The sequence below is a fragment of the Hemitrygon akajei genome, chromosome 6, assembly GCF_048418815.1.
Source record: "Hemitrygon akajei chromosome 6, sHemAka1.3, whole genome shotgun sequence".
Classification (NCBI taxonomy): Eukaryota; Metazoa; Chordata; class Chondrichthyes; order Myliobatiformes; family Dasyatidae; genus Hemitrygon; species Hemitrygon akajei.
Window position 1 is genome coordinate 155,402,157 of NC_133129.1, and position 23,102 is coordinate 155,425,258.

The window sequence follows — 23,102 nt, forward strand, 5'->3', positions numbered from 1 at the left end:
ACAGCCTGGTGGTGTCTCAAAAACTCAGTGAAATACAGGGATTTCCATAAATCATGGGTTTGTAACCTGGGAAGGTCCTGAATTTTTTAAATACCTTCAGTGCTATGAGCCCCCAAAATCCATTGAAGTGTTGCTTTCCCGTCCACTCCAATTGTACGTGACCGTCAGCTAATCTTGTAACTGTCACCTCATTTGAGATTTGCCCACATGTGGGAAAACTTCCTCAGGCTATTACATGATTAAGTAAGAGCACTCCTCGCTCGTCTAAACTCCAAAGAATAGAAGTCCAATTTCTGTAGCACCCGATGATGCCGTCCTTAATAGAATCCAGTCTTTAAAAGTGGAGTCTGATTGATAGTTAAAGTAATTGCCTGTTCACTTTAAAAAGCTGTATTCACATTTCAAATGTTTGCACAGAAACAGTATCTATATTATGGAATGAGCAAATGATAGTATGTCAAAATATTTACCTGAACCTATTGTCAATTAACCATTTATAAAAAGTTGAGTAGAATGCTACAAACTTTAGAAACTTTGGAAAGTTTATGAATATGGAGATAACATTTTTCCTCATACCACTCACTTCAGTAGCAATTAAATATTCATAGCATCTTTCCAGTAAATACTAAGAAACAGTGAAATTTCTATTCAAATTAAATGAATGGGAAGATGCACAGCATTCTATTTTGTTTTTTTGTGCTATAGTCTATATTCTTGCTAACATTCTCTTGAACGGCTTTCCAGGGTTTCTATTTTTACTGTTCGATGAAAACAGATGCTAGAAGCACTTGGCTTGGCAGCAACAGTGGAGGGAATCAGAATAATTCTGCTTTTAAAAAGTTCAATACCTTTTTGGGAGGATTCAGAGCATAATGAACCAATTGCTTAGTAATTATGAATCTTGTCTTCATTTTCACTTGGACAGTAGTCGGATCAGTAAATCACTGAAGCAACCACTTTCATGGAAGAGTGTGCAAGTGCTAATCATGTGAACTCCCTATAATTGATAGTGTAGAGTCCATGGCATGATCAGAACTTAGACATGTTGAAGCTGTGATTTGTTAATAGGTGGGCAGCAGGTCAGACAGCATAGGTTGATATTTCCTGGCTATGCTGTAAAGAGTTGATAATGTCTTTTGTAAGAGAACTTTACTGAGTTTCTCCTGGTCAATGTAAACAATCCTGCTTCGATGATTTTAATACAGTACCTTTTGTGTGTGTGTGTATATATATATTTTTTAATCAGTTTGCTCTGCGTGGCACTCCTTGTTTTGAGTCTGTTGTGTTGTGCTAACAGGTTTACATTTCAGAAACTTAGGGTAACCAGAAAGCATTTCACACTAGGAATTCTTTCCACTGGAGATGTATTCCTATTTCTCCAAACAGGCTACTTCACCTCTTTCCTCTTCCCCCACTAAACTTCCTGCAGTGCACGTACCAGTGCAACATTGTGTTCATCTCACGTGTATGAAAATGTAGGTTATACTTGAGAGATGAGAATGAGTACTTAAGGTGAAGTTGACCATTTTTCTTTTCTGCAAGATGAAACGTCAGAATTTGCTTTGATTATTTAAATTTTAGTACTCAATTTTAAAATTAATAAATGTTCCAGAAATAACCATTTGATGTTATGTGTTCTCAGAGCTTAACCTTTTTATTTTATGGTTAACAGACTATGCGAACAATTTGAACAAGCATCAGTACACTTATGGGATCTACTGGAAGGCAAAGACAAGAAAGTTGGGGCCACAACTTGTGAGTATCTGATCTTTGGCAGGACAAAATAAGAAAGACTGGAAAGTATATTTTGCTCTGTTCCTGGGTATTCTTTATTTTCATCCTTTATCCGTGGCACATGCAGGGTTCAAGTTATGACGAACTTGCCAATTTTCATAGCTCAAAAGAAAGAGTAATGTAGCAATGGGAGGGTCTCAATTTGTGACATTGTAATTATAATTATAATTGGTAGTTTGAGTTTATTTGACACAAAACAAATCAAGCTATCTCAAAATATTTGCAAATAGTTTTGAAGTCAGGGTACTTTTAGTGAAGGTAGTGTCTTTAAGGATGGGTTGTGTTTGAGTAGAGTTTAGCTCTGTTGGAAGTCCTTTGAGCAATTCTGTGGCTTGGGCTTAGCCTAAGATCATCTGATACTAATTTGTACAGTGGTTTGTTATACAAGTTTGGTTGCAAGGTTCAGATATGTGAGTTTTAGGGAATTTTTTTGAACAGGGTAAATTTAGGATTCAGTATTTTTTTTGCTATGTTAAATTTGTTGCTTTATGGTCTGAGGTTTGGTCAAATACATCTTCAAAAATTTCACAAGGAAGTTTACAGTATGTTTTCGTAAGCTTGTGCTGGTTTATTCTTATCCTTTGTTTAAAAAAAATAATCCATTGAAGTTCAAATCAGAAGCTAACTTTATCCTCAGCATAGTTTTTGATTATTGGAAGCCCTTTTATTAATGCTTCCTAAACTATCTTTTTATCATTCAGCTGCTTAAACTACGTTGTGTATGTTGTTATTAATGCTGAAATTTGAATAAATACACTCGACAGAAATTGTTTAAATGAAGTACTTGAGGGAATTTTTAAAAATTAAATCAAAATGCATGTTTATGCCACTTGGTCAATGGCAGGTAATTATGTGGTAAAGGATTTTCAAGTGTGCTGAAGTAGTTACCATGCTTAATAAGTTCTAAGTAGCATTTTTGTAATTGACAAGTCTCATTTCAAATTATGGTTTGCTCTGCCTGAAAGATCAATCTACGATAAATGGAGGCCAAGTGATGGTTTATATAGAAACATAGAAAATAGGTGCAGGAGTAGGCCATTCGGCCCTTTGAGCCTGCACCGCCATTCAGTATGATCATGGCTGATTATCCAACTCAGAACCCTGTACCTGCTTTCTCTCCATACCCCCGATCCCTTTAGCCACAAGGGCCAAATCTAACTTCCTCTTAAATATAGCCGATGAACCGGCCTCAACTGTTTCCTGTGTCAGAGAATTCCACAGATTCACCACTCTCTGTGTGAAGAAGTTTTTCCTCATCTCGGTCCTAAAAGGCTTCCCCTTTATCCTTAAACTGTGACCCCTCGCTCTGGACTTCCCCAACATCAGAAACAATCTTCCTGCATCTAGCCTGTCCAATCCCTTTAGAATTTTATATGTTTCAATAAGATCCCCCCTCAATCTTCTAAATTCCAGTGAGTATAAGCCTAGTCGATCCAGTCTTTCTTCATATGAAAGCCCTGCCATCCCAGGAATCAATCTGGTGAACCTTCTTTGTACTCCCTCTATGGCAAGAATGTCTTTCCTCAGATTAGGGGACCAAAACTGCACACAATATTCTAGGTGCGGTCTCACCAAGGCCTTGTACAACTGCAGTAGAACCTCCCTGCTCCTGTACTCAAATCCTTTTGCTATGAATGCCAACATACCATTTGCCTTTTTCACCGCCTGCTGTACCTGCATGCCCACCTTCAATGACTGGTGTACAATGACACCATTGTTTGGGCCTTTGTATTTAAGTTAAAGGTTTTGTACTCAAAACAAATTTCACAAATCTTTTTTTGTGATCACTATTCATTAGTCTTTATCTCAGTTACAAGTACTTTCAGTGCAGTGAGGGGGGGAAACTGATGAAAATTTCTGAAGATGCTACTTATTATCATATGCCTCTGTTTAAATTAACAACAAAAACTGGTTAGGGTAAAATACTTGGATCTGATACATTAACAAAGAAATTGTCATATTAAGCTTATTTGCTTTAGACAAATGGAATTACTCTATGCTCTCCTATTCAAGCAAGAATATACGTTTTTTTAAACCCGTATTTGATAAGAGGAACTTGAGCAACTGGTTACACAAAGGGCGGTGTCTGTGTGGAATCAGCTGGCTGAGACACGTACAATAACTTTTAAAAGACAATCGTACAGGTACTAATTGGAAAGGTTTAGAAAGTTATGGCCAAATGCTGGCAAATGGGGCTAATTTGGATGGGTCATCTTGGTTGGCATGGACCATTTGAGTGGAAAGGCTTGTTTCTGTGCTCTTATGTTCCAGGAAGATGTGCCTTTGAATTCAACAAAACACTATTTTGGTGGTGGCTAGTTGAGGAAAAGTTGAGATTTTTTTTTCATTTAGATGATGTAGGATATCGTGAAGAACTTTTGTATTTGTTATTAAAATGTAATCATTTGTGTAAGGGATAGAAACAATGATGCTGAAAGACTGAACTTTTTGTATGGGGTTTTGTAGAAGATAGTGGTAGAGGAATTTATTTGGCTGTATTTCAATGAGGTTGAATTTAGAACTACAGTTGATGCAAACCTTCAATTTGTATTTAGTAGAAGGTAGCATTAAAAATGTATATTAATGTAATGGTTATTATACATTATAGCTCATGGCCATTGACTGGCTAGATGAATGGAAATTTCATTTGATAGGAAATTCAAAAACAACAAAAATACAGTAGACTGAGCAAAATAGTATAGTTTTTAAGTATTGCACATCAGAAACTGCTACTGAAATATGTTCACAAATTTTTATTAAGTTCAAAATAAAATTATTAGCGAAGTGCATATGTCACAATGTACAACCCTGATTCACTTTCTTGTGGGATACCCAATTAATCCATAATAAAATAATAATCATAGCAAAGTAACTGAAGGACTGCACCAACTGGATGTTCAACCAGTGTGCAAATGCAGAAATAATAATAAATAAAGCAATACAAATCAAATATGAGATTAAAAGTCCTTGAAAGTGAGTCCATAGGCTTTGGCAACATTTCATTGATGGGTTAAGTGAAATGGAGTAAAGTTATCTCATTTGAATCATGGGCTTGATGGTTAATAACTTTTCCTGAACCTGGTGGTGCGAGTTCTGAGGCTCCTGTACCACCTATCTGATGACAACAGCAAGAAGAGAGCATGTGGGGTCCTTGATGATGGATGCTGTTTTGTGTGGATGTGCTGATTGATGGGGAGGCCTTTACTCGTAATGTTCTGCATGATGCTCTGGGACTGTAAAGGTCACAGAGCACATCTGAAGATTATGGATACTCCAGTATTTAGATATTTCAGTAGAAGCTGGCAGCAGTAAAGCTGTATTGTTAAACCTACAATAAAATTTTGGAGGACAATATGATTATACATCTAGACATTTGCTTTAGAGAAAATATGCACATTTTTAAAAGGGTTCACATGAAATTCACTGGTATGACGCCAAGGAAGAGGATAGTTAAATGGATGACACATGAAAGTTGAGGTTATTATCCAGAGTAGAAAGGTAGAAAGAAAATTTGATGATCAATATTTTGAAGGATTTAAAGAGTGAATTGAATTTAATGAGCATTGTGAATTGCTTTCAGAAGAGTTAAGTGATGAACTAATTTCTAATTTCTAGACAAGAACCTTAAGGCAATTGTCAATAGACTCCTACAGAGTGGCTATTTTGACAGTATTCATAATCACCAGAATGGTGTATGTGAAGAGGAGGAACCTTCACCAGTGCCTGTTGAGGAACAGCCTCCAGAACCAGGTAAGAAGGCTAATCTGTATGGTCTTTTACAGTAAAAGAATATTTGAGAGATGTATATTAAATTCAAATATATTGCTTTTTGTGTAACAGACACTCAGTGCTGCAGTTGTCACTAACCAAGTGTCTGTTATTACACTTCCCCTTTCTTACACCCCAGCTCTTGAATCCTCATAATTTTGTTCGGATCTAACCTGATTTTTTAATATTTTGTATCTTCTGCATAGAAAATTAATAAGGCGTATGGGTACGTGGCTTTTTAAATAACTAAAGTAATACTGGATTTTAATTGAATATTTGTGTAATTTGCCTTATGACATGGATGCCTTCTATAGGAACATATACATTGACGTATATAACGTATACGTTGATGTCATATAAATGACATTAACATACTAGTTAATGTCATTTGCCCACTGTACACTCCATACTTAGAGGCATGCTCTTTCTGTTGATTAAAGCTAACATGTAAACCTGCCTCGTAAAAATTCATATGAAGTACAATGTCAGACAATGAAAAGTATTTTGTAACTTTTGAGCCTGGATGGTACTTCTGTCTCTGTTACCTGTGCACTCTCTAATGTGGTTTCCAACTCTGAAAGCTAGCCTATTTGCTTTTTCTATGGTAGAAGGACCCATTGTATCTAAATATTTGAAATCAGAATAATGTGATCCTGCTATCACATTAGCTATTTCAGTAAAAGCAAGATGTATTTTGGAAGATCGTAAAGTACTATGCTGACTCAGGTTCACCCTGACAGCTAGTGATTTGTTCTGGTCAATGTTGGTGCTGTGTTTTGTGGTATTCTTTTCTCTAGTCATGTTGTTGCATTTGGCACTGATTTGAGAATTGTGTTTTTAATTAGATGTGAATAATTGAGCAGATCCAATTGTTTCCTTGTTGGCTTATTGTGTTTTGTGCACTACTTCATAATTTTGATTTTTAAAAAAGGATGGTTTAAGTGTTAAGGGTGTCATTTACACTTGAGTTATTCTAGGTGGATCTCTTTAGACATATTTTTCAATGGCTTAATGTCAACTTTGGATTTGTTGGCTGCACTGCATCTAAGTTAGGTTTATGGTTTCAAATCCCTTGGTAAATAATCTTGTACAGTAGAGGCAAAAGGAGTGCAAGAGGCCAGATACGTTAATATAAGGTCATGGATGCTGTCTTAGATCAGAGATCACCATCAGATGATACTGTTTTGAAGGAGACAAGGAAATTCTTCTTTCCTACCGTTTTCACTCAAGTATTTTGGTTTTTATGGTCCTGAATTGCAAAATATTGCTGCTGCATTTTATTTAATATTTTCATTCATAAAGACAAAGAATTAACCTTTCTTTTATAGAACCTGAAGCAGTGGAAGAATATGTGGAGCAAACTGACGTGGAGGCAAGAGAGGTAAGGAGTATTATGTTTTTTTTTGACACTGATCAACAGAAAAAGATACTTTTGTGTCAAAGTGAAAATGGACCTCTAAAAAGTATGCTAAATTAATTACAAATGTGAAACACAAAATAATTGATTGCCTAAGTATTCACTCCCCACCCTTAATATAACACGCCCAAATCATAACTGGTACAGCCAGTTGGTTTTAGAAGTCACTTGATTAGTTAAAATGGAGATCGCTGTGTACAGTCAAGGTGTTTCAATTGATTGTAGTAAAAATACACTTGTATATGAAAGGTCCAATTCTTGGTGAGTGAGTATCCTGCCAAAAACTACACCACGAAGACAAAAGAACTATCCAACAACACACACAAAATACTGGTAGAACACATCAGGCTAGGCAGCATCTATAGGGAGAAGCGCTGTCGACGTTTCGGGCCGAGACCCTTCGTCCCCCCTCCCCCCACTACTTTCAAATCTCTTACTGTCTTTCCTTTTGGTTAGTCCTGACGAAGGGTCTCGGCCCGAAACGTCGACAGCGCTTCTCCCTATAGATGCTACCTATCCTGCTGTGTTCTACCAGCATTTTGTGTGTGTTGTTGTTTGAATTTCCAGCATCTGCAGATTTCCTCGTGTTTGCTCAAAGAACTATCCAAACAATTCTGTGCAAAGATTATTGAAGAGCACTTATGAGGAGTTGGATCCAATAAATATCCCTTCAAGTACAGTTAAGTTGATCGTCAAGACATGGAAAGTATATAGCACAGCTGTAAATCTGCCTGTTCTCAAAACTGAGTGACTGTGTGAAAAGGGAGCTAGTGAGGGAGGTCACCAGGAGACTTATGAAAACTCTGGAGGAATTGCAAGCTTCAGCGGTTGAGATGAGAGAGACTATGCATACAGCAACTTTTGCCCTGGTGCTTCACCAGTTGCCACTTTCTGGGAGAGCAGCAAAGAAAAAGTCACTGTTGGGGGGAGGGGAACTCGCATGAAATCTCAGCCAGAGTTTTCCAGAAGACGTGGGAGTCTCAAGTCAGCTAGAAGAAAGTTCCACCCATACTGACTCAAACGAGGATCCTTCTACAATAACTTAGTTGGTTTCATTGAAATTGAGTTGGCTGGGTTTTTCGTATATTCCACATTCTGAAGTTTTTATTTCCTGTAGCTGTTTTGAAAGAAATTCGTAAAGTCAGACATTATGAAAACCACACCTGGCCCACTGCATCTACTAGTTATTGGGTATCTGTCTATTGATCCCATTTCCTAGTCCAAGGCACTTCGAGTGCTCATCTAAATTGCACTGGAATGTTATGGGAATATCTCCCGACATGCAGTCAAATACTTTCTAGATCTCATTAATGTTCAGGGTTGAAATATTTCTTTCTCAAACCCCCTTAAAATCTTCCAATTTTTACATTTAAAAACCTTTTGTCAGGTCATAGATACACCCATAGCATAAAGTTTCTCACCATCTACCCTACCTATTCCTCTTCATGTACTACTCTGAGCAGTATATATCCTGCTTGTCCTGGTTCTCTCCAATAATGAGGTGTTTCATGCTGTGTAGTATCCTAGCAAATCTGCCCTGCACCCTATCCTTCCTATTGTGTGGTGACCATCCTATCATGTAGTCAGCATAGCTTTGTCCTTAGAAGATCACTTCCAAGCTCACTACAGCTTTCTGAGTGAGAGGTCATGTCTGCATGCAGCATGACTGTGCACTGATCATGTTTCATAAATTTGAAGAAGTTATTTTGAAGTTTTTTGACAGTGTATCCAAGCTAAGCTCAGTGAGGGATTAGCGTTAGTCGCAATCTATGGACTTCAATAAGGCTGAATCAAGTTCCCTCTGTCCTTCCCTACTTTCTAAGGTCCTTTCATTCAGTCTTTATATCATAGCCTGCTTGAACTTCCCAAAATTAAACACTTTCTATTACCTGAGTTAAATCAAGGTACCATTAGACATTCTATGGTATACCACTTGTCAGTGACTTCCAGTGGTAGAAACAGCACTTGGCTCTCACCCTCTGCCTCCTATTGACAAGCCAGTTTTGGATCCAGTTTGTCAAATTGCTTTGCAATGCACATGTGCAAATTTGGATAGCAAATCTGTTCTTTTGCAAGAAAGTTGCAACTTGCATGACTTTTACAGTTCATTTTTGTGTTATAGATAACTGTATGGAATTGTCATTTTATGATAAAGGCAGAGCAGTTAGTCAATAAAACACCATAAATTCATTTAAATTCTGCAGGTAGACGAATATTTCATCTTTGAACTGCTTTACTTCATTGCTGTATTTGATAGCTAAATTACCCTTATCATTTTGCACTCGGAATTCCCTTTTTCAGCTTGGTGGTGATCTTTTAATATTTTGCTTGTGTTTCAGTTTGTAAACAGACAGTTCATTGCAGAGACACAATTCAGCAGTAGCCAAAAAGAGCAAGCTGATGATTGGAATACGGAAACTGTTGAGGTAACCTTTTTTTGTGTCATATTGCTTGGAATATGCTTGCAACCATTGAAAAACAATGACTTGGTACATGGCTTTGTAGAATGCTTGGCTCTTCCATCCCCTGGACTCCCTAAGTCTTCCAAGTTTGCTGATTCTTGGGGCTGGATACATTTCCACAGTAGTTTAATCTTTCTGGCATCATGAGTGTGCATTCTTCTATATGGATGTATGCAATTGTCAGATTGGTTATAGAGCGTAATATTCTTTATAGTAAACTTTCTTGCAGTAAGTGTCGCTGAATAGCAAGCAGCCGACGTTGGCCTTATTTCCTCACTCACACCAGAATTGTGAAGTTAGTTCTGGTGCTGTGGTTAATGCTATTATTTTAGATCATATAATAGCACTGTATGGGATTATTTCTCACAGTCTGCAGTTCCATAGTGTACCAGTATTACAAGAGGTTATTTTCCATGAGGTTGTTGGACAGCATATACAAACCCCATTTCCAGAAAAGTTGGGATATTTTCCAAAAAGCAATAAAAACAAAAATCTGTGATATGTTAATTCACGTGAACCTTTATTTAACTGACAAAAGTACAAAGAAAAGATTTTCAATAGTTTTACTGACCAACTTACCGTAGATTCCGGACTACAGAGCGCACCTGATTAAAAGCCGCTGGCTCTAATTTTAGAAATAAAATCAATTTTTTAATTGTAAAGGCCGCACCGCTACTTTTAAATATACATACGTATCGGTAACACAAATTACGTTGCATATACTTTTTTACTGAACAGCACGAACAACATTCCAATATCTCCTAGCGACTGGTAAAAATATATATACTGCAGCCTACCAGGAAAAGTTATTGATCGCCTTTAACTTAAAAGCAGCGTTTTCGCTCGGGTCTGACGCGCTTGTGTAACGCGATCGGGTCTAATTGGGTCTGATGCGCTTGCGTAACGCGATCGGGTCTGATGTGCTCGGGTCTGACGCGCTTGCGTAACGCGATCGGGTCTGACGCGCTTGCGTAACGCGATCGGGTCTGATGCGCTCGGGTCTTGCTTTTCTTCGAGTATTTTCCATGTTGATGAGGGTGAGTACAAATGACTGATTTACAATAATTTAATTGTGAAAGTGCGCTTGATTTATCGTACAATTTCATTGGATCTCTGTGAACTACTCATCAATTTTATTGGTCTACTGTTACGAGGCAAAATGTTTACGAGGCGGCATGAAAAAAAACCATGTATTAGCCGCTCTGGATTAAAGGCCGCAGAGTTCAAAGCTGTTCAAAATGTGGGAAAAAAGTAGCGGCTTATAATCCGGAATCTACGGTAATTGTATTTTGTAAATATACACAAATTTAGAATTTGATGGCAGCAACACACTCAACAAAAGTTGGGACAGAGTTAAAATAAGATTGAAATGTGCACCGAATATTCAAGTAACACTGGTTTGGAAGACTCCACATTAAGCAGGCTAATTGGTAGCAGGTGAGGTATCATGACTGGGTATAAAAGTAGCGTCCATCAAAGGCTCAGTCTTTGCAAGCAAGGATGGGTCGTGGCTCACCCCTTTGTGCCAAAATTTGTGAGAGAATTTTTAGTCAGTTCAAAAGGAACATTTCCCAACGCAAGATTGCAGAGAATTTAGGTCTTTCAACATCTATAGTACATAATATTGTGAAAAGATTCAGAGAATTCAGAGACATCTCATTGCGTAAAGGGCAAGGTCGGAAACCACTGTTGAATGCGCGTGATCTTCGAGCCCTCAGGTGGCACTGCCTAAGAAACCGTCATGCTACTGTGACAATTATAGAGTTCTCTGGGCCCGAGCTCATCTCAGATGGACCGAAAGACTGTGGAACCGTATGCTGTGGTCAGGTGAGTCCACTTTTCAGCTAGTTTTCGGAAAAAACAGACGTCGAGTTCTCTATGCCAAAGATGAAAACGACCATCCTGATTGTTATCAGCGAAAGATGCAAAAGCCAGCATCTGTGATGGTATGGGGGTGCATCAGTGCCCACGGCATGGGTGAGTTGCATGTATGTGAAGGCACCATTGACTCTGAAGCGTATATTAGGATTTTAGAGAGACATATGTTGTCATCAAGGCGACATCTCTTCCCGGGATGTCCATGCTTATTTCAGCAGGACAATGCCAGACCACATTCTGCACGGGCTACAACAGCGTGGCTTTGTAGACGCAGAGTGCGTGTGCTTGACTGGCCTGCTGCCAGTCCAGATCTACTATTGAAAATGTATGGCACATCATGAAGAGGAGAATCAGACAACGGAGACCACGGACTGTTGAGCAGCTTAAGTCTTATATCAAGCAAGAATGGACAAAATTTCCAGTTGCAAATCTACTACAATTAGTATCCTCAGTTCCAAAACGATTAAAAAGTGTTATTAAAAGGAAAGGTGATGTAACACAATGGTAAACATGCCTCTGTTTCAACTTTTGTTGTGTGTTGCAGCCATCAAATTCTAAATTTGTGTATATTAACAAAATACAATTAAGTTGATCAGTGAAACTATTGAAAATCTTTTCTTTGTACTTTTGTCAGTTAATTAAAGGTTCACGTGAATCAACATATCACAGATTTTTGTTTTTATTGCATTTTGGAAAATATCCCAACTTTTCTGGAAATGGGGCTTGTAAAAACATACTTCAGTAGAATAAGCCACTTAATTTTTCAACTTTTTTTTGAGCAAATACAGCTTTGTGCTCGTGCCCTTAGTGTGATGCATTTGTTGCTAATTATGTGAAATTAATAACAATATGTTCAATGTTGATGGCTAACTCAATGTGGTGAAGACGTTTGAGAACTTTCCATCTTTTTTTGGTTGGATTAAAAAGAGAAATACTTTTCGAGGCACTATTACAGCTCGGAGCGTTGTGGTTCGGAGTTCAATCCTGACATCCTGTGTAAGAAGTTTGTATGTCCTCCCCATGTATGGGTGATTTTCCTAGGGTTCTCTGGTTTCCTCCCACAGTCCAAAAACATACTGGTTAATTGGTTATTGTAAATTGTCCCGTGATTAGACTAGGATTAAATTGGTGGGTTGCTAGCAGCGCTGCTCAAAGTACTGGAAGGGCCTATTAGGCCCTGTATGTTTAAATAAGAAATAAAAAAAAATACATGATTGTGTGTCAGGGTCAGCAATTATGTACAAAATACAAAACCGAATGGTGAAAGTACTGCATTAATCCCCACCTTTTCTTTGGTAGGTTGTAAATTCACTGCAGCAGCAACCACAGCAACAGGTGCAGCCACCAGCAGTACCTGAAAATCATGCACTGAACACTGTTGCTCCCTCAGATCCCTTGGTCAGGAGGCAGAGGGTGCAAGATCTTATGGCACAGATGCAAGGAACCTTCAACTTTATTCAAGTAGGTATTATCCAAATCTATTTCAAGAGCTAAAATCCACAGTTTGAATATAAATGTTTTAATGTGACAACTTTTAAATCCAGGTTTGTTTTGAGAACAGTTAACTGCTGTTTGCATTTTTGTTGATAACAATTGGGTGACAAAATTTGGCTTTCCATCCCACTTGACATTTGGGCAATTGAGTTTGAAGCAGAAACCCTGTCAGTGCAAGATAAAATATTTGTCTTTAAATTTCAATCCATTTAGTCTCCATCTTTTCTCTTTATCCATAATCTAGTTATTTTTTCTTGCAGATGTCATATCATTTTATAATAATTACAATTTGCTATTGCAGATCAAAGCTGGGTGAGTAATTCATTACTTCACTTAGCTTGAACCTGGCCTTCTGTTAATAAGTATTCAACCACTGGAAATGTTTCGATGACTGTCATGAAATTTGTTACTTTGCGGCAGCAGTACAATGCAATACATAAATTATTATAACCTGTACATGAAATAATAAATAAGTGCAAAAAGTGAGATTGTGTTCATGGTCCGATCAGAAAATTGATGGAGGAGATGGTGATGTTCCAAGAATGTTGAGTGTGTCTCTTCAGGTTCTTGTACTATCTCCCTGACAGCAAAGAGAAGAGGCGTGTGGATGCCACTTCTTGAGATTCAAACTTGTGCAGCTTTCCAGTTCTGTACAATGGCACCTTCATACCAGACAGTAGTGCAAGCAGTCGGAATGCTCTCCATCGTACATCTATAGAAATTTGCTCTGAAGCATCTGCCCTTGTTCTCAATAACATTCTGGGGTCAGTCTAATCTGGCCCTGGAGATTTGCAGTATGTATTCCATGACATTGAGTATCTCAGGCTTAATACTGACTTTTTCCAGACTATTCAAATATCTCTCGCTGCACTTATCCCCTTGGTGAATTCAAACAAGATTTCATTTATTTCTTTGCCTCCACCGTGATGGTTTATTAGTGGTCAGATAGTTGAATTACCGATAATACTTAAGAGTAATAGCAAGTTCAGTGTAATGGAGGAAGGATGGGAGCTAATAGGCTTTCATGTAATATGAATTTTCCAATCCTACATGTACATTCCCATTGGAGAACTGGAAGCATGTAATTACAAGCTTTATGTAATCTATACTCTTTTCCTCACAATGTCTGCAGATTCTGCAGTAGAAACTAGCAAGTTCATTAGAAGTTTACGTTCCACAGTGATGTGGAGAACAGTTCAGAACAGAGGTCATTGAAGGACCAAATGAACCCCTTCTCCGAGCTGGGTGTGTTAAAGAATAAACACAAATCTATGACGATTAACATGATTAGGAGTAGGAGAGGGCCTACTGTATGATCATTACTGATCTGATTTCTGAAGGAAAAGGGTCATTCAAATAACTATGTGTCCTCCCAGCAGGTATCAAATGTATATCCATCTGACTTGATCAATTCTCTACTTAAAGTATTTCTACCATTAAATTAGAAATGTTGATGTGTGAAATAAAAACAAAATGGTGAATGTTTTCAATATCCTTGATAACATTTCACCAGAGCTAATGTATTATGCAGCAGAGTCCCTATTGATACACATTGTATACTGTATAGTTTCTGATGAAAGCTTCCTGTTCACCTTAAGTTTGATATTAAATATACAGTGGGAAATGATTCTTCTTTTCCTCTCAAAGGAATCCATGCTTGAGTTTGAGAGTCAAGCAATAGACCCTGCAATTGTTTCAGTGCAGCCCATGAATACGGCACAATCCATGGAGATGCAACAAATGGTTTGCACACAAGGTAAGTTTTTGAACCATAAATTCCAGGTTATCCCATCTTCACAGTAAGCTGAGATCTGTGAATGGTTCTATAATTAACTGTATAAACTTTGTAACAAATTGTTTTGTTTTGAGTTCTGTTTGTTTGTATGATTGGTTTCTATATTAAATGGTATATTGTTACAAGCAAAGGCTCAAGTTACTAGGTTAATTGATTCTGAGTAAAAGGTAACTTGACTTTTATTTTAGATTAAATTCTAAGATTTAACAATTCTAGGAAAATGTTTCTGGTTTTATGCTGTTGTGATTAGTTGTCATTCTGTCCTTTCCATAGTGCATAGTGAATCCAGGCATGGACAGCCCAATGCAGTTTCTGTTCAGTCAGAAGCCACACAGGTACTGTAACCTTCACAGGCTAGCTATTGAATTTGCAGTGTTACATGTTGTGTAAGGAAAATTTTCATTATCCAAATTTTACATGATGAGGCAGAGGCAGTGGTGTTTGTTGATGTTGACATGGAGTTAAGGATATTTGGATTTGTCATTTTGACTTTGCTCATCTGGAGACATTTTAGTTTCTTTGCCGTAATGTAACTTGTGAAATGCAGAACTTTTTCCCTGTGCATGTTGCATTTACCAAATATTTTTGATCAATCTTTTTTTACTGACCTTAAGAAAATCCATTGTTTACCTTCTTTTAATCTTTGTAACTTTTTGATTTACTGATGTGTAATGTCCCTGATAAATTAGAAATAAATACATCAGCTACTAACCTGGACATATTTTTGCTAGGATCTATATTTATATGAAGAAAAGCATTTATTAAATTTTCTAACAAACTGGAGTTTTAACAATGCAGTCAAGTGTGACATTAGTGCATGTTGCACTGTTTCAATTTCACCAATAGTGAATCCATTGTGCATTCTGGGGCATCAAGTACAAATTCTTCTGTGTCATGCTCTTTAGGCAGGGTAGCTTGCTTCCATGCTGGAAGATGCTCTTGTGCAAATTCTCAAAGTATTGTGGCCATTGTGTAAATTACTATATGGGTGTGCCTTTGGGGCAAGAGAGGTGTAAGATGTTTGGATATCACCTGTCGCATAAGCTAGTGCACATGAAGCATGACGGCTGACTTTTTAGAAGTAGTAGCAGGCACATTAGAACCATAAAAGTGGGCAGACTAAACATTGGACATTAAAGGTTGGGATGGGCTACAAGAGAGGGTGAATGTAGAAATGATCTCTCACCTATTGCAAGCAGTATATAAATACAGGTTTCCTTTTCCCATATGCTGAAATAGTTTAACCTTGTAGTATCCTTTGATTTCATGAGCCACCTAAAAATCTAGGTTTTGGGTGGGAGGAGGGTTGATGTTGCCAGCATTTATTGCAAATGTTCAAACCTTGTGATGTTTCCAGTTTCCAAGTACTCTGCTCCAAGCTCTATATTAGAAAGTAAAACTCAGAGTAGGTGCGTGATTGTTTTTGTTTCATTGATTTCCATTGTGAAGTTCTTAACTCCTTGGTAGATTAAGCATATTGTATTTTATTTAAGGTAACATATCTGTTATAAAATGTTCTTGTTTTATCCTTATTAATGACAGACTATTTTTGTAAAAATATTAATGGAAATTTCAATATTGACATCCATTTGCTTATTAATATGTATTTGAGAAGGAGGATTTTAACTATTGATAATTGCATTAACTTGACCCATTCCAGCTAAATCTGTTTTTGCCAAGTCCTTGTGGTGCAATCCATAAATGCTTAAGCTTTTCTCCTGTTTGTTTTCTTTTAATTACTAAGGTACCTTTAGTGTCTTCCACAACTGAACCATATGCACCCTCTCAGCCTATGTACCAGCCTTCCCATATGACAGAGCAAAGAACCCAAAAAGATTCCATTGAATCTATTCAGGTAACTACAACACAAGTACATAAAATTGGTACAATAAACTAGGTACACTTCACTTTCACCCATTTCCAAAAATATTCACCTTTTCTAAGTAAATATGTTATAGAGCAACATTGGGGGCCATCTTGCACTAACCACATAGTAGGCATGTTAACATTTCCAGCGTTCTCAAGTCTGAGGTTCTATTTTGTATTGGCCTTGTAAATTTTCATGATTGTATATACTACACTTTTGAATTTTGGCTTTTTTTAATCCGAGTATCAGTCAGTAATTTTCAGCTTAGATATATTGTGCCAGCCCAACAGGTTTAAAATCATAATTACTCAAGAGATTTGAGTCATCATATTTAGAATAAAAAATGGTAAATGGTTATTTCTGCATTCTTTCCAAAACTTAACAAGAAATTATGATTGGATTTTACAATCAGGCTTTTGTGGACATGTCCTGTTCTAGGATTAACTACTAATGTAAAATTCTTATCGTCTATGACTATGTCTCAGTTACTTATGTCACATTGCAGTAAGGTTGAAGATGCTGTTTTGAAGTCGCTAAGTTATTTGTGGTTTGGTAACTTTCTTTGGTCTTCCAACTTCTGTATATCTTAGACTACTATGTCACTGACTTCTGAACAGACTCCAGTATCAACAGCACTTCCTGTTGCTTCCCAGTCACAAGCTTTCAAGGCACCTCCTACTAAACCTCTTCACAGCAGTGGCATAAATGTGAACGCTGCTCCATTCCAATCAATGCAAACGGTAAGATTGGCTCTTTATTGAACTTATAAATTTATCAAACCTTTGACCAAAAGTACATCATTTATGAAGATTGGTATGGCTTTCATTATTTTATTTATCATCCTTTTTCACTTTGAAACTGTCCACTGAACAGAATATTACGTAATCAAAATCTGCCCTGAAGAAGGGTCTTGGTCCGAAGCGCTGACTGTTTGTCCATTTCAATGGATGCTGCCTGACCTGCTGAGTTCCTCCAGGTTTCTGTGTGTTGATTTGGATTTCCAACATCTGCAGAATTTCTCATTTATAATCAAAATATGAAAGTGGAAATACGTTGTAGTTAATATTACTTTGTTACAATAAATTTCTGCTGAAATAATTTTTAGCCAAATCCAGGGGTTCAATTGTTATGAATGTAAAGGAGGAAGAGAATAGAAATAAAACAATAAATCTAAAAATGAACTCATGGCTGAGTGTGGGGATTGTGGAATTTACTTAGTGGGATTGATGTTAGAGGAAGTAAGGCAGGCATATCTCTAGGTCTGAATGTTTTTCTATTGTGATAGAATAAATGGTTTTGAGGAAATTGTAGATTTTTCTCTCAAATTTTTACAGCTTTTTATTTAGCGTGTGCCTTGGTCAGATCCAGTCAAGGGCACTTAATTCACTTTTGAACCCAGAAAGTATACCTGGGCAATGGAAAAGAAAATAAGAAGGAATGATGTGCAAGAATGTTCAACGTGAATAAGAGAGGAAGAAAGAAATGAAACAAGCAGTTAGTAAAGTTTAAGTTTGTAGTGGTTTGATGCAGATGGTATAAGTTCTCTCTGTAATTGTCATCTCAGTATGATAGCTGACACTAAAGAGGTAGTGCTAAGCAAACTTGTGGCTCTGAAGATAGACAAGTCCCCTGGTCCTGGTGGAATGCAGCCCGGGGTACTGAAATGGCAGAAGTTATAGTAGAGGCTTTGGTGATAATGTACCAAAATTCTTTGGACTCTGGGCAGGTCCCAATGGATTGGAAGACAGTGAATGTCATGCCACTATTCAAAAAAAGAATGTACGGAAAAGGTAGGTAACTATAGGCCAGTTAATTTAACAACTGTAGTTGGAGAAAATGCTTGAAGCTATCATTAAAGAAGAAATAGTGAGGCATTTGGAAAGAAATGGATCTGTCAGACAGATGCAGCATGAATTCAGTAAAGGCAAGTCCTATTTGATAAACTTACTGGTATTGAAGGATATAAGGGGCGCAGTGAATAGAGGGGAACAGATTGAAGTTATTTACTCGGATTTCCAGAAGGCGTTGGATAGTGTGCTGCATAAAAGGTGCCCATAAGGTAAGGATGCATAGAGTTGGGGGTGATGTATTAGCATGGATAGAGGATTGGTTAACTAATAAAAAGCAGACAGTTGGGATACATGGGTAATACTCTGGTTGGCAATCAGTAGTGAGCAGTGTGCCGCAGGGGTCAGTGCTGGGCCTGCAACTGTTCACGATAGACATTAATGATCTGGAAGAGATAACTGAGTGCAGTGTATCTAAGTTTGATGATAGTAAATTGAGTGGAAAAGCAGATTGTGCAGAAGATACAGAGAGAGAGAGAGAGATAGGTTAAGTGAGTGTGCAATGGAATGTGTAATGCAATATGGAGTACGATGTTATCCACTTTGGAAGGAAAAATGAAAGCAGATTATTATTTAAATGGTTAAAAAATTGCAGCATGCTGCTTTGCAGAGGGACTTGGGGGTGCTTGTGCTTGAATCAGGTGCAGCAGGCTATCAAGAAGGCAAATGGAATGTCGGCCTTCATTGCTAGAGGGATTGTATTTAAGGTGTTACGTACCCCGTAACTGGGTCACTTACCAGCAAAGATAGAGAGGTCCGTTGAAGTCTGATGGTACTAATTTTAACAGTATTTATTAGTAAAGATTCACAAAAATAATATCAATGCAAACATACAGATAATATACGTTGTCAATACTAAATCTAAAGGTGCGGTTATAATAATAGTCAATAAGAAATAAGCTCTATCGTTGTCTAGGGGATAATGAATTGTCCAATGGAAATGTACAGTTCACTGCAGTTCTACAAGCTGCCGTCTTTTGGTTGTCGCTGTGTTGCACTTTGTTGGAGAGAGAGAGAGAGAGAAATAGGAATAGAATGGGAACAGTTATCCTGCGGTTTTTCCAACCTTTATGAGTTCGATCCGTCGGAGTCTCATTGGGGGTGGCCGTTCACTTGTGGCCTCTCCTTTAGCTAAAGCCGTTCTTCCGTGGTAAGGCCGCCAATCCCAGGCAAGGGAAGGACGCACATGAGCCCCCCACCGGCTGTCGCTTATTAAACGCTGTCACAGGATTTCTAGCGTGTCTTCTGGTGCGTCTGAGGGGCTGTTCCCACAGACCCTCTTTTTATCCTGACTCACAGGGTCTCAGGTGTCAATCAGGTTGGGGATGATGCAATCCCTCCACCAACCTCCTCCTTGGTTCATTGCCTGGGGCTTTGATTACATCGTCCAGGATGCAATACACAAGTCCGTCTCCAAGAGACAATAGCCGGTATCAATGGGTCCGCCTTTCGGAGGCCAGGACACATTCTAACCCTTTTGTGGATTCTGCATGTCTTTCTCTCATTTCCTGTGTCTCCTGAATTGACTCAATAGTGATCTTGCGATTCTCACAAAGGAGGGGGCTACCCCCGCACCCTTCGGCCCCTCAGAGCTGTGGTACATTCATAACAAAGGGCAGGTTATGCCGCACGTGGAGTACTGAGCGCAGTTCTGGTCTCCTTACTTGAGGAAGGATATACTGGCTTTGGAGGCGGTGCAGAGGAGGTTCACCAGGTTGATTCCAGAGATGAGGGGGTTAGACTGTGAGGAGAGAGTGAGTCACCTGGGACTGTACTCGCTGGACTTCAGAAGAATGAGAGGAAATTTTATAGAAGCACATAAAATTATGAAAGGGATCAGATAGAAGCAGGAAAGTTGTTTCTGCTGGTGGGTAAGACTAGAACTAGGGTACATAGCCTCAAGTTTCGGAAGAGTAGATTTAAGACGAAGATGAGGAGGAACTGCTTTTCCCAGAGAATGATGAATCTGTGGAATACTCTGCCCAATGAAGCAGTGGAGGCTACCTCAGTAAATATATTTAAGACAAGGTTGGATGGAGTTTTGCATAATAGGGGAATTAAAGGTTATGGGGAAAAGGCAGTGATGTGGAGATGAGTCCATGGTCAGCCATGATCTTATTGAGTAACAGAGCAGGTTCAATGGCCAGATGGCCTACTCCTCCTATTTCTTATGTTCTTATGAAATGCTGAGGTGATGCTGGTAGAGAAAGAATCATTAAAAGTGAATGTTAGTGAAGGAAACAGTGGAATTGAAAGGGAATGGAAATTAGCAGTTTGAAATAACCCAAATGTCGTACATAGACATACTGGAAAGCTAGGCAGCTGGAATGATGCACAGTCAGTGAGTGCATTGGCATGGTAAATTGCTTGCTTAAAGGCTTTGAAATTAATTGGGGACAAGCTGTCAGTTATCTGCATTCGGGGATCGGAATCTGCACAAATACAAGATGTTGTGCCTTTTTTGTGATGACATTTAAGTGCTTGTCCCAGGACAGTTCCTCTGATGTGTTGGCACAAGGGATTTAAAGATACTGATCCTCTCCACCTCTGTTCTAATGAGGACAGACTCATGGGTTTCCAGGTTCTTCCTCGTTTTGTTGATAATCAGCTCTTTGGTTTTACTAACATTGAGTGGGATGTGGTGGTTGTGGCACCAATCAAGCAGATTTTCATTGTTGCTCCTATGTATCAATTTGTCGCCACCTTTGGTGTGGCCAACTACAGTGGTGGTGTTGGAATGATTGTACAGCATTGGAGCTTTATACTTATCACTGTGCAGCTAAGTAAAGTGAGTAGAGCGGGCAGGGGGAGGGCTAATGGCACAGCCCTATAGTGCACCCATGCTGATGTTGAATATAGAGATGTTGCCTATCTGTACTAACTGGCACATATTAATGATTGATAAAGATTAAAATGAAGTCCAGGATATCAAATGAAACGTAAGTTCTACTATTCAAACGAAAAACAAAAATAAATGGGATCAAAAAACTTGATGTGTACTTCTCTACTTTTAATTGGAAGTTTGTAGATTGGTCCTTAATGTCTTTTGTAGTGGCTTTGTTTTGTGGCAGTTTGTTTAATGCTTCAAAGCATGGTGCTATGATTGATTTTAAATTTTTAATTCAGTTTTTCCATTTGTATAGTGATGAGGCTGTGGTCTCAAATATGTGCTAGTTCTTAAATCTCACTAACCCATGTTGCAATTGTGGGTATAAACTTTGAACAAATTGGACTGACAAAGGCTTGAATGTCTTTTTTCCCATAAGCACTTACGGCATTGAACTTGGGATGTCATAGAGATTCTGGAATAGTTTCAAAACATGTTTCACCAGTCTGCATAAATCATTATCACGGAAGGATTATGACTTGCGACTATAGAACAGTCACATAATAGTTGTTTGTTTAGTTGGGTAAGTTTAGTTAATGGGGCCACCTTTGTGATTCAGAATCATAGTGCTTCACAATGCAGAAACAGGCCCTTTGGTTCAACTGGTCCATGCAGACCAAGATGGCACATCCAAGTGAGTCCCATTTGCTAATGTTTGACCAAAAAACATCTACATTTTTCTAATTCATGTACATGTTCACCTGTCTTAAGCTGTGTCTTATTTACTAGAAGGGTTTAGGGCATGTACCATACCATATTCTTGAGAGTCAAGGAATTAATTGCAGTGTCTAAGCCATTGGTCATTTTCACTTCGTTTGTGGGAATTTGTCAAGTGCAAATTCGCGTTTCATGTACTTCATTAGTACTTTAAGTATAATGTGCTTTGGAAGTTCTGGCATGGACATGTACTACATAAATGTATGTCTTTCTAGAAAACATTAAAGCAAATTCCTTGAACTTTCATATGTATTGAGCTGTCCTGAACTGAATGTTTTCACATGTTTTCATTAATTTGCTTCCATTAGATTTTCTGGATTTGTTTAGAAAAAAATTAATGATTAAATACAGATAATATTCACCTGGTATGACAGATGTTGATTATATACATCTTGTATTCTTTGGAAGTCGAATCTGTTCAAGTAATTTGTTTACTGTCTTTATAATACCCTTGATATTTTAATCCCAGTATTTAGGCTACTGTTCTTTGTTTCACACAGATGTTACCAAGTTACAGTAGAGTCTGTCTTTAAATTATTTTATGTTTTCTACTCTTTTTAAAAAGGTGTTTAATATGAATGCACCAGTGCCTCCTGCTAGTGACCCTGACACACTCAAACAGCAGAGTCCCTATCAGGCCAGCTACGGTCAAGGTTTCAGTAGCCAGCCTCAGCATCAGGTGGAACAATCTGAATTGCAGCAGGAAACACTTGCAACTGGTAGGATGATTTTCCATAAAGCTGAAATGTGTACTCTTTTTATTTTTGTTTCAAATGTCCTAAAATAATTGTCTGGAGATAGATTTGTGGCTTTAATTTTAGAATTTTGTCAAAAACGCAAGTTAAGATTATTTTTGGATTGGGGATAAAGTTGTGGGCGTTTGGGTATATTAAATGTAAATCCAAATGCTACTAGTTCTAGACTCTGTTTCCCATTCTGGTATTTTCAGGGAGTCCTATTTTTTAGTGCTACTTTAGTTTACTAGATGACACGTTTTTGCAGTCTGGCCTGAAGCTAGGAAAAGTATCATGGGACCTTGCTATGCTTTTATATGTTTAAAAAAAAATCAACTAAGTATTCACTTTCATCTTTTATAATTTGCTGAATTAGTATTTTGATTTGCAAATGAATTGTTGCTGTTTCTGGCTATTCCCTGTGGAAACTACAGCAGTGTCC

At 38.0% G+C, this 23,102-nt stretch overlaps 1 protein-coding gene across 2 annotated transcripts in view; it reads left to right on the top strand.

Moving 5' to 3' along the window:
• Nucleotides 1–23,102, top strand: part of caprin1b (cell cycle associated protein 1b) — a 93,199-nt gene that overhangs the window by 51,009 nt on the left and 19,088 nt on the right. For both annotated transcript variants that reach the window (XM_073049631.1, XM_073049632.1), the window contains exons 5-14: nucleotides 1,673–1,755; nucleotides 5,410–5,544; nucleotides 6,891–6,943; nucleotides 9,319–9,405; nucleotides 12,619–12,780; nucleotides 14,461–14,569; nucleotides 14,882–14,943; nucleotides 16,353–16,463; nucleotides 17,066–17,215; nucleotides 22,492–22,645. In XM_073049631.1, the coding sequence (XP_072905732.1) occupies nucleotides 1,673–1,755; nucleotides 5,410–5,544; nucleotides 6,891–6,943; nucleotides 9,319–9,405; nucleotides 12,619–12,780; nucleotides 14,461–14,569; nucleotides 14,882–14,943; nucleotides 16,353–16,463; nucleotides 17,066–17,215; nucleotides 22,492–22,645 (1,106 nt within the window). The remainder of the gene's footprint in view (nucleotides 1–1,672; nucleotides 1,756–5,409; nucleotides 5,545–6,890; nucleotides 6,944–9,318; nucleotides 9,406–12,618; nucleotides 12,781–14,460; nucleotides 14,570–14,881; nucleotides 14,944–16,352; nucleotides 16,464–17,065; nucleotides 17,216–22,491; nucleotides 22,646–23,102) is intronic.